The 13073-nt window shown below is 34.4% G+C and overlaps 1 protein-coding gene across 8 annotated transcripts in view; it reads right to left on the minus strand.

Moving 5' to 3' along the window:
- Window positions 1–13073, minus strand: part of LOC128183593 (dentin sialophosphoprotein-like) — a 193202-nt gene that overhangs the window by 36299 nt on the left and 143830 nt on the right. For all 8 annotated transcript variants that reach the window (XM_052852692.1, XM_052852689.1, XM_052852688.1 and 5 more), the window contains one exon: window positions 2145–2235. In XM_052852692.1, the coding sequence (XP_052708652.1) occupies window positions 2145–2235 (91 nt within the window). The remainder of the gene's footprint in view (window positions 1–2144; window positions 2236–13073) is intronic.

Here is a 13073-nt window from a genome sequence, read left to right on the forward strand (position 1 = left end):
AACTTCGAGCACCCATTGTGGCCCCACCCTATCCCCGGGGGTCATGATTTTCACAACATTGAATCTACACTTCTTGAGGATGCTTCCACGCAAGTTTCAGCTTTCCTGGCTGATTAGTTTCTGAGAAGAAGATTTTTAAAGATTTACCCTATATATCCCTTTGTTAAACTTCGACCCCCCATTGTGGCCCCACCCTACCCCCGGGGGTCATGATTTTCACAACTTGGAATCTACACTACCTGAGGATGCTTCCACACAAGTGTCAGCTTTCCTGGCTGATTAGTTTCTGAGAAGAACATTTTTAAAGATTTACTCTATATATTCTTATGTTAAACTTCGACCCCCCATTGTGGCCCAACCCTACCCCCGGGGGTCATAAATTTTACAACTTTGAATCTACACTTCCTGAGGATGCCTCCACACAAGTGTCAGCTTTCCTGGCATAATGGTTCTTGAGAAGAAGATTTTTGAAAATTTCTCGAAATTTTTTATCAATTTCTAATCATCTCCCCTTGAAAACGCGTGTGACCCTTAATTTTCACAACTTTGAATCCCCTTTGCCTAAGGATAATTTGTGCAAAGTTTGGTTGAAATTGGCCCAGTAGTTCTTGAGAAGATGTTGAAAATGTGAAAAGTTTACGGACGGACAGACGGACGGACGGACAGACGGACGACAGACAAAATGTGATCAGAATAGCTCACTTGAGCTTTCAGTTCAGGTGAGCTAAAAATTGAAACGGCAGTACAAACTTCAGATGCCGACACATCAACCCTTAAAATTTGAAGAAAATCGAAAGAGCTGTCTTCGAGAAATCGCCTGCACCAAATTTGTAAGACAAAAAAAGAATAAAAAGAATAATAAGAAAAGTGAAAAAGAAACAATAGAATAATAGTAGGGTCTTCCGCTGAAGACGGAAGACCCTAACAAGGGATAGTGAAATAAATACTGTATGTACATTTGATTTATTCAAACTTTGTTGAAAAGAAACATACTTACAGCGTATTCATGTAAATGACCATGGAATAAATACGTGTACAATCCAAACACGTGTTTCTTTCACTTCACCAGAGACAAAAACTGTGTGATGGTCAGTTTTTTTGTTTTTTTTTAAATTAATTCTTCTTTAAGTTTCAAAAATGTCAATCAGTTTTTGTAAAACAATAAGGAATCTTTGATGTCTGTTTTCTGCACAAAGAAGGTTTGAAAATCGTTACCATGTTTAATGCATCTTTTTAGAAAACTCTCAAGTTTTTGCCAACACACCAATATCATCACCACCTTTTACGGTTTCTGTCTCATCATTATCTTTAATTGCACCGTGAATTTTACTAAACTAGCATCTCTGTCGAAATTTATTACTGTAGCCAGTGAATCAACACCGACAAAAAGGGAAGTGTTATACATACGACCTGCTGTTTTTTCGCCATTTTTTGGTCAACTTTGGGGTTGCGTATTATACATGAGTGCGTATTATACACGAGACAATATGGTACTTGGAAGCCATGACTGTGAACATTGCAATAAAACAACTCATCATTATTTCTGAATACTTTTGATCCAGTGTATACATACCTGTGAAAATCACATGACCAATGTTAGTTACCTGGAACCAGCATGTGCAATCAAGCGTGCAGCGAGTACCTCGTTATATCCGATACCGCGTACAACTTACAGGCAGAAATTTTTACCTTGTAATATACGGAGTCTCGTTAAAAGTCTCATTGTATCCGGAATTTTTTCAAAGGAAATAATAAAGAAATAATTTGGGACCAAACAATCATCTCGTTATAAGCGGTACCTTGTAATATCTGAGCTTGTTATACCCAGAGGCCAATGTATTTACATGTGAAAAGGGCAACTCTCAATCTGCACATGAATTTTTCATTCTCATTTTCTGATGTCAGTTAGCGTGTTTATAAGAAACTCTGAGGCAAATAAATTGTATTAGGAATTAAGTAGTACTTTTTATTTCCATAGAATTTGTGTGGTAATATGATTAATCAGTCTAAAACTTACACGTCAAGTTTTTGTGTGCCATAAATTGTTACTTTTTAAAATGTAGCATCATTACCGGGGTATATTTTTTTTAATTACAACATATCATAAAAAATATTCAGCTATACATAATAGTTCCATAACTTACTTATATGTTATTTGAGGGTTAAGTCCATGAACAAGAGCAGCTAATCCATTAATCATTGCTGCAGGCTTGTCATCAACATAAACTCTGTAACCTAAAAGAAGAAATGGAAATTAACTTTACCTTTATTCTAAGACAGATTTATTTCATCATTGCAAAAGAGTTTGAAGTAATGATATAGAATTAGGAAATTTTTTGCATCCCACTGAATTAAAATTTAGAAAGACAACACTTGATCATGAAGCATTTTCATACTTAAATCTCAATTTCAATAATTCAGATAATTATAGTATATCAGTAAACGTTTAGCCCTTACAATTTGTAGCAGAAAAAATGAAACTTGTGTGGAAGCATCCACAGGTAGTGTAGGTTCAAAGGACAAGAGTGACTACAAGGCCTGAAAAATCCCCCGTACCCGGTATTTTGAAATGGCATGTGAACATATAAAAAATCTTTACGTTTAAAACTGTGCATCAGTACATGTACATATATAATATAGAACTGCATTCTTTGACAAATAAATAATATACAATAGTACATGTACTTGGTATTTATCTCCTTTGTTTAATTTGATGCTTTCTAAGCATTACAGCATGATCTCATATTTGTGCTACAGTACAGCTCACGAGTATCCCGACACCCACCGTGTAAAAAACACGGTGGAAAACGGTCTGTGTTGCACCGTGCACACGGTGTGACACAGTGTATGTGTATTGGAAAATTCAAGAAAAAGCACCGTGTCGCACCGTGGCCGCCCATGTATCTCCGTGGCCACTGTGTCACTCCGTGGATATCGTTACCTGAGAAGTTGATAGAAATAGCGTAGAAAATAAAGAAATTATGGCTAAACAAGGGTTGAAACATATATATCCTTTTCACATTTAAAAAAAAAAAGAATGTCGACTTAAGTTGCACGGACCCAGAAAACTGTCGAGGCTGTCAACGTGAAGTTAATTATTTGTGATCTGAAAACTCGACGTCAATGGGTACCTTTTAATTAATTTGTACTTAAATAAATTGAAATAAATTCACCAAAAATATTTAATAATTAATCAATATATAATCAAAATTCAAATCAATTTAATTCATCGTGTTTTTTTTCCTAAACACACGTGATGTTGTAACTGAAGATCCCATTAAAATGACGGGAGCTTAAACGTCTTATTTCTGTTATCTGTAAACACTTTCTGGTTTGTCAATTAATTTACAGCCTTACTTTAAACCAATTAAAAAAGAGAAATGAAAACATTTCAGATCATGTTTTTCTAAAAACATGTGCTGTTGATGTGCTGTGGTAAATAACAACCCCATACTACCGGTGACTCGAATAATTTGGACTTCAGCTATTTATGTAGCAATAAATAAACAAAAAATCACTTTTGTATTATAGATTATAGATAAATACATGAACAAACTCTTGTTAAATTATATTCAAGCATTGTACATGTATTAAAAATATACCCGCATTTCATAAAATAATTTTTAACTTTATTTCCGTATAGCTGGTAATGACCTCGTGATTTCACACGAAAAAAAATCACTCGTGCGATGTACGGAAGCTGATCAGATACACAGCATTGTCTTTCATCTTGGGTTCTATACACAACAGGTGTTATTGTCTGTCTTGTTAGGTGTCATTGGAATTTACAACTAACTTCGTGTATATTTGGACGTCTGAACTGGTGTACTCGAGATACCGTTATTCACACCTTTCCGCGAACACCTGTTTGGTAACTCATCACAACCCGTCGTGTGTATGGTCTGAATATATCTTACTTCTACTTTGTTAGTTCAATGATTTTTCCTCATCTCTAACAAACAAAAAAAAATTGTCTGTAGATATGTACACAAACAACTACACGTAAGACTATCGGCGCGTGGATCCGGGGAACAATTCAGCAACTCTATAAATGCGGGAATTTCGAAGTATTAACTTGCGATAAGAAATTATTCACCGGGTACACATACATGTATGTACGAAAAAAACCTGATTGATTAAAAAGATGAATGAGATAATACCAGTCACTTTTTGCAAGCATTTAGAACACACAACTTTATTGATGTGAAATAGCGTCGAAATTTTAACGAAAAATCTTATTACATCGAGAACTTTACAAACTTTTAGTCATTGTGTTAAAATCGTTATTAAAATCATGGATCTAAAATAAATGAATTAAATTCATACAAATAGAACTCTGATAATTCTAAAATGATTGCACAAAAGTACAGAGAGAGAGAGAGAGAGAGAGAGAGAGAGAGATTTTACAACGTAATATTCCAATCCTCATACATGCAGTATAAGAATAAAGAAACTTAACATTTTAAACACCGAATACTTCATTGTTAAACATTTTTTCTATTTTGCGGACTAAAAAAAACAATAGAACGGCATTTTTCCATGGAAGGAGCACGTGGTCTATCTCGCGGGCTGATTTGATTGACAGGGATAGCACGTGGACCCTGACTGCATATATTCTATCGCAATTTTAGGGCAAAGGGTTCAATATAATGGAAACTATAAATCTAACTTATTACACTGAATTACAAGTAAAATGTACTTATTAATAAATCAAACTCATACTGGTATTCTCATACTGGTATTCTATCTCTCTCTCCTCTCTCTCTCTCTCTCTCTCTCTCTCTCTCTCTCTCTCTCTCTCTCTCTCTCTCTCATATGACGATCATTAAACAATCAAACAGTAATTATTGCAATACTGAGTAAACTGTTGTTTCTTGGAACACAAATAATTTCTAAACTCAAGTTGCTATAAAGATGAAATAAAAAATATCAACTACCGATCCACGGATTCTTAGCGCTATGAATATGTATTGTGCGGTACTACATGGACAAGTACATCACACATATGTATAAAGAAAGAAAATCTAAAAATATATTAGATATTAAGCTGTATAATTATATTACTTAGAGAAAGTACATTTGTTTTCGACAACCCGTTAGATTTGTTATCGTTGAATAGAGTATAAGTGAGAAAAGATCACAGTTATGGTTCTATGCACTATTGAAACTGCCAAACTACAGTAACTACGATTACTGCTACGTTTAAAAACGGACTGAAACAAAAACCATTATGGAACCGTTTATGTGAATGTTAAAAAGGAAAAGAAAGTGTTAGTGTTTTAATTGATCAAACCTTTATGTGGGCGATATCGATTTTTAATATCAACAAAAATCAACCGTAACAATCACATACGTCTGAAAATTGCGTGCCTAACAATTTTATTTATTTCTATTTCTTTGTCTTTTTCTTTCATTCTCTTACGTACATCAATAAAAATTTTATTCTTTATAAGTTTTATTCTTAAATCCTCCTTTTTTCACAGGTAAATACCGCGTGTTACACCGTGTTATTGTCCGCGTTGCATCGCGTTGCACCGTGTCGCACCGTGTTTTTTCTCGTTCTGCGGCCGTAACAGAGAACAATAGATCAAAGGTACCGACACTTCCACGCTCAGCGTGGACTTTTAAACACGGTGGTCGGTGTTTTTGTCGGGATACTCGTGAGCTGTACTGTAGCTCTATCTTTTTTTGACATTGTATGTACAGAACATGAACATTACGTAATTGTTGTCATTATATAAATGGTATTAGATATTTTTCTCATAATCAATAAACAAGTGAAAAGCTGTCAATGTGACAGCAAACCGGGTTTTCTTTTATGTGAACTGTACCCATAATCCATGTCAACCCGTATCCAGTGAAATGGAGTACCCATTATGCAACATTTTGCCAAAAATTGACTAAGTTCAAAAGCTAGTAATTTTTTCATGAATTATCGGAAATCAAACTCCTAGCAATATGCACACCTCTGATATATGTACAATTGATCTGCAAAAGAACAATTTCCTATCTTGAGAACTGTAGGAGGAGTTATCTGTACAATGAGGGTACCCTATATGCAACATTTTGCCAAAAAATGACTATAAGTTCAAAAGCTAGTATTTTTTTGATAAATTATCAGAAATCAAAATCCTAGCAATATGCACACCTCTGATATATGTACAATTGATCTGCAAAAGAAAAATTTCCTATCTTGAAAACTGTAGGAGGAGTTATCCGTACAATGAGGGTACCCTATATGCAACATTTTGCCAAAAAATGACTATAAGTTCAAAAGCTAGTATATTTTTTCATGAATTATCAGAAATCAAACTCTTAGCAATATGCACACCTCTGATATATGTACAATTGATCTGTAAAAGAACAATTTCCTATCTTGAGAACTGTAGGAGGAGTTATCTGTACAATGAGGGTACCCTATATGCAATATTTTGCCAAAAAATGACTAAGCTCAAAAGCTAGTAATTTTTTCAATAAATTATCGGAAATCAAACTCCTAGCAATATGCACACCTCTGATATATGTACAATTGATCTGCAAAAGAACAACTTCCTATCTTGAAAACTGTAGGAGTTATCCGTACAATGAGGGTACCCTATATGCAACATTTTGCCAAAAAATAACTCAGTTCAAAAGCTAGTATTTTTTCAATAAATTATCGGAAATCAAACTCCTAGCAATATGCACACCTCTGATATATGTACAATTGTTCTGTACGATTCAAACACCCTCTCCATGGAGAGGGATGAACTACGAGCCTCCGCCTATCACAGTGAGCTACGTTGACACATTAGAGTACGGGTGAATAAATCTAACTCTTTGACAATTAATAATTAATAAAGTAACACGTTTTTGGTGAAAATCACAAATTTGACCCATTATGGGTCTAGACTCCATTTCAATAAATCAATAATAAAAATCAAAATAAACTTATTCTTTAAATAAAAGTATTTTAGGATGGAGTCAGGACCCATTCATACCTAATTTGGCAATTAAGAACAGTTAATGAAAGATTTAGGCAAAAAACGATAAGCAGCTTAATTTGGAAATCAATACCTGTTGTGTTTATAGAATGAAAGCACAATATTGACTTCCCTCGTGAAAATTATAATGAAATCAATGCATACAAGTCAAAAATTAATACTCTAACTTGAAATGAAATTCTTTCGTCTTCATTGCTTTAAGTGGGGGATATGCAACGCCTTGTATGCCCCTGTTCTTTGTTCAAATCATGATCCCTTGGGGTATATGGTAGGAACACAATGGGGGTCAAGGTTTTACACAGGAATACAGTATATAGAGAAAAATCCTTAAAAATCTACTTAAAAACCAAGGTTGTTCCAATCAGGATCCTGGGAGTAGGATGGGGCCACAAAGAGGGTGGGGGTCAAAGAAATGAGTACCATATCCCTTGGATTGACATGTCAGAGGGCCTCATGTTTGCATTTTAAGCTTCATTTTGAAGTAAAAAGCCCTTATCTGTGACTCCTCTGACTGTTTAATGAGCATTCAATGAAATTCTTCACGGCACGTGGTTAGAGCACGGGTGCTGTCATGGTCAGGAAGTGATATGTTACAGTTACACACACCCGTAAACACAGGGATGACTGATTGTCAATGTACCTGTCTGAATTAAGCATTATCTTGCTCGAAGTGTGTCTCCGGTCCATATCCTCCACCCCCTTATATTACCAAGTAAATCTACTCTCTTGATCTCTCAAAACCCTGGATCCCTGGAAGTCAAACTGCAGTCCCGTTATTCATAATCTGTTGTTTTTTTACCCTCAATACCCCGAAGTGGCCGGTATATGCAAGCGTCACCTAATTTTAACACCTACTTTGTCATTTAAATGGCTCAAGGCATTAGACGCGGGACCCGTGTTACGGGATTTTCTTCAGGTGACACTTGTCCTGCAAGGTGATAATTGTGCCATGATTGACCATACCGTTGCCTAGACTATAATTAACACCGATCGTCCTAAATGTACATATAATCTGATTAATTTAAAACGAGAGAGAGAGAGAGAGAGAAAGAGGCCGGAAAGTATTTAATGAGTTAAATAAGAGTAAGATTGAGGGGAAAACATACAAGTTGAGTTGATGTCTACGTTAGCAACCTTATAATAGTACATCGCGGAATATTTGTCTTCTTTAAATCTGTGGCATATTTTCAACTCATCATATGCAAAAAACTAGAAAACTGACCAGTCAGGAAGGGCCCCGCTATGACAATTAATATAGAGAAGTGAAAAAAACTTTGAATCCATCCTCTTTATATTAACAATGATGAAAAATAAATGCTCGGCATAAGATGTAAAGAACTGCAATATATAGGATCTCATAATTTTCATCCATCAATTCAAGTGTTAAACTGAGGGGTAAAAATATAAGGGTGCAGCTCATGGAATGAGAGTTTAATTTGATTACATTTAAAAAAAAAATTGAAAATTATAAGTAACAACTGTATTTTTAAAATTTCAAGATAATTCCTGAATGTCCAAAAACTCTAAATGGTAACCTTGTATCTGCATAAAACAGGGATAACCTCATGTCTTATAAAAAAAAAAACTAAATTAAATGTGAATTTAAAAAAGATTTGAACAGGTGTTTTATAAAATGCAAGCCTTCAGTGAATGCAAATACATTGTATCACCCAGGGTTGACCTCAACTTCAAAACAAACATCAGTTGCATACAAAGGTGTTCATTAATCTTCATATGACAGATAGAGATAAGCCTCTAAATTTTCTGCAGCAGGCAAGATAATTAATCCCAGGGGGTTATTGTTCTGCTCTCTCATCCTTTTCTTCTAAATTTACAATAAGATTTTTTTTTCAGAAATGACAGAATGTGGTTATTATCTGATTACCTGTTAAAATTAACAGCATTAAGGCAGAAAAAAATAAAATAAATAATTAAAAAATAAAATAGTGAAAAAGGACATCTTAATATATATCTTGATTTTAGAATTCAATAAAATTATCATAAATCATTGTGTACGGTATTTTAACCAAAATAAAGTATGAATATTATATTTTAAATCCATATTTCAAAGAATGTACACAATACTACACATCATTCAAAATTGACCTTAACTTCAAAACAAAGTTCCTTTGCAGACACAGGCAGTGCAGTAATTAATCTCAATGTGACAGATAAAGATAAAGCTTAGGATTTTCTTCCTGTGGAAGGTTAATTAATCCCAAAGGACAAATATTGCACAGCCTTCCAAGTATACATTGGTAACATTCTCAGAAGTTATCTCTCTTTGCCCATTCATTCTTATTCATAGTTAAGGAATCTACCCCACCACCCCAGCTCCAAACCAAAAGACATAGAGAACCACACTTAGCATCAAAAGATGTATTTCTCTCTACTGAACTACCATACCAAATTTGAACTTGATTGGGCTACCATAAAAAAAGTTATTAGAAAACAACAGAAAATTTGTGGACGGAAGAGTGACAGACGGACGGACGGACAGAAGGACGGACGGACAGAGTGATTACTATAGGGCACCCGCAAATCCTTGCGGGGCCCTAATAATACTAATTTTCAAGTACACGTATATGCATGATTTGCGTAATACATTGCTATGATTGGAACTCTTGAACAACATTAACAAAATACATGCAGCAATAGTTTTCTAGAAGTTTTTGTTAAAATCAATTCAAAGAAAATAATGAATTTTTCTTCTAATAATATTTATTTCTAAATTCGAACAATAATTAAAACAGCGCTTGCTTTCTCCTTCTTACTTTAATCCCTAATACAGATAACACGCCTGTTACGGTGTCTTACACCATCGCGGTAAAATCGTGGCCCCGCGATCACCGTGATGACAATACCGCGACGGTGTATCGCGGAAAGGATTAAAACACCATCACGGTGTCGCGGGAAAATACAGGATCCGCGTTGGCTGTAGTGTACAGTGTAATTAATATACAAGAGAGAGAGAGACAGAGAGACAGAGAGAAAGAGAGAGAAAATAAGTAAGATTATTTTCAAATGGGTTATAATATTGGAAGTGATATTGATTTTCATCATGGATGGACAGTGCATTCATTTTGCTTTTAAAGGTGCATGTCTGTCTCCTATTCTATTGTGACATAGCGAAGGGAAGGGGATTGGGGTGTTTAGCACTTCTTATAACAATAGATTGTTTTGATACTTAGATTATCCTGGGGGCATAGTGTTTTGTTGACACATTTCTTATTGAAGTGCAAACTAATTGGAGTAAATTGTTTAAATGATTAAAAACTCTTAATAACAACACTCTTAAAAATGTTATGAAATTGTGCTGTTATCTTTAGTAATATAAACAATTCAAAAATGAATTTTAAAAAACCTTTTTTAATAAAACATGTACAATTAAAACATTTTTTTCTTAATTAGAATTATTTCTTTCTTCTTTAAAAATAAATTTAATCAAATTCAATTTCAACTATTCATTTATTCATCACATTTTTTAAAGTGAACATGCATAAAATATGCATAGTAATGCAAAGTAATGCCATGTAATGCCAGCATTACACTAGATTTTGGAAAGTAATGCATTACATTAGCATTACTTGTAATGCTAATTTTGAGGCATTACACATTACTAGCATTACTTTGAAAACATGTAATGCATTGCAATGCATTACCATTACATTTAGCATTACCCCAAGCCTGGTAAGAACTAATCCACACCTATTGAAAGTTGTTTTAATTAAATTAGTGAACTTCAATCCCGATCAAGAGTAACTCAATTGCATTGCAATTTGATGTCGGGATCGAAATTCAAAATAACTAATTGATAAACTTATAACGAGTCTACGGATAAACATATCACAAAGCTTTCTTTTCTTTTTTTAATGTTGGAGACTTCTTCACATAAAAATGCACTACTCAGTGGCCAGCAATATTCAATTGTCCGTATATTTCTTTTATCTGGTACCGGACAAGTGGACAAGCGTTAATGTCGAGCCCTGGAAGATTTTTAGAGATTTTCTCTGTATATTCTTATGTAAAAATTAATTCCCATTGTGGACCCACCCTTTTCTGGCCTAATAGTTTTGAAAAGAAGATTTTTAAGGTGGCTCACTACACCCTGAAAAATTTTCTCAAATTGGCAGATAATCACTTGACTAAAGATAGATATCATAATGGATAAGAAGTATTTCAGTCCAAAATGCAAAAAAATGTGCAATTTTGGATGAAAAATTACATTTTTGAACATTTATTTCAATAAACATGAACAAAAGCTCCAGGCAGATTTGAACTCATGATCTGCGGTTCAGGAGCCCAATACTTTAACCACTGAGCTACAACGTTATACAACCCAATCGAACGATACATGTATAATCAGTTTGACAAAACGTTTAAATCGCCATCTTGTGACGTGTCTTAAAAAGTATTAGTCTGGGTGTAGTGAGGTACCTTAAGGTCAAGATCTAGTATATGATTCCAGACTATCTTTTTGGTGCTAGAACCACAATGACATTATAATTGATTTGATGAATCTTTTCCCGTATTTTACGGCTTTAAAGGAATTATGTAGAAATTAAACAATATTTTAATATTCTATATTTAATCACGGGAAAAGTAATCCTGGTACCTATTCAATTTGACATCATTTTAAAGAGGAGCCCAAGAGCTTGTTTAATGCTGTTTTTTGGAGAGACTGTAGGCATTCTAGATATATTACAATAGGTCAAAAATAAAAAAAACCCTCTAAATTTGTTACTTTTATCCTTCATATTTCATAGAAGATGGTTGTTTAAAACATTATTTTTCATTGTGTCTACCAAATAGTTATGCCCCGTTACACACAATGAACAAAGTTATTGTCATTAAAAGAATATATCTTGAATTTCATAAACCTGTAGGCACCTTCCATTTACATGTACTAGATCTTGACCTTAAAACCTTAACTTCTTCCAGCATCCGAAACCTATGGGTCAGATTCAGCATTCCTGCCTGTTAGGTGCATCAGTATCAAAAGACCCACTATCCATGCAAGTTTGGTAAAGTTAGGACAAGTAATAACAAAGATACAATCATCAGAGGGCACCTGCTCTAAAAACTTTAACCAGCTCTAAAATCCTTAACCTTCTCAAGCATCTGAAACTTATGGCTCAGATTCAGCATTCAAGCCTGTCTGGTGAATCAGTATCATAAGATGCACCATCCATGCAAGTTTGGTGAAGTAAGGACCGGTAGTAACTTAGAAATTGCTATCAAAGAGCACCTGCACCAAAAACTTGAAACTTCTCCAAAAAAATTTAACCTCCTCCAGCATATGAAATTCATTGCCAAGATTCAGTCTTTCCAGCCCTTTAGTAGGTCCAGATGCATCATCCATGCAAGTTTAGTAAAGATAGGACAAGTAGTAACTTAGATACAGAATGTACAACAAAAATTTAACCAGGTCTGGACTCCAACGCCGATGCCAACATAATAGTATAAGCTCCCCCCGACTTCGTCTCGGTGAGTTAAAAATGTAAAATTTGTTAACAAATGGCGCACAACATAAGTTGCATGAAAACGGACAAAGACAAATGCAATAGGTCACCTGAGTGATATGACCTATATGATAGGTCAGTATATCAGGTACCGTTACATACACTAGTATCAGGAGTATAATTAGACAGCGGTTTACGCAAGGAACATGACCAAATTAATTAGCCTGACAATGGGTTATTAACTAGGACTTGTCCTCCAATGCCTTGATTTCTACCCTGAACAAAACGAGCTGAACACTGTAGTTCAACATACATATACCTACCCCTTTCTTTCATAAACAGAGTCGCGAACAAAGCAAAAATTGGATAATTGGAAAAAACCTGATATACTGTATATTTAAACAAACTGTACCATCTTCTTACAAAATATTCAGTACTTTTTTTTTGAAAATTGCCTGCTTATTTTGTGAACATTACCTTGGACAGTGATCAAGCCACAGGCCTATTCACTAATACAGTGTACTTGAATAAACTTTAAAAATATGGTAACCGTTAAGATGTTCTTAAACAGGATAAATAACAATGATATTGACTGAAAATCAAATTCATAATTGTTGAAAAAAAAGCA

Source organism: Crassostrea angulata, chromosome 5, assembly GCF_025612915.1.
Source record: "Crassostrea angulata isolate pt1a10 chromosome 5, ASM2561291v2, whole genome shotgun sequence".
In the NCBI taxonomy this organism is placed as follows: Eukaryota; Metazoa; Mollusca; class Bivalvia; order Ostreida; family Ostreidae; genus Magallana; species Magallana angulata.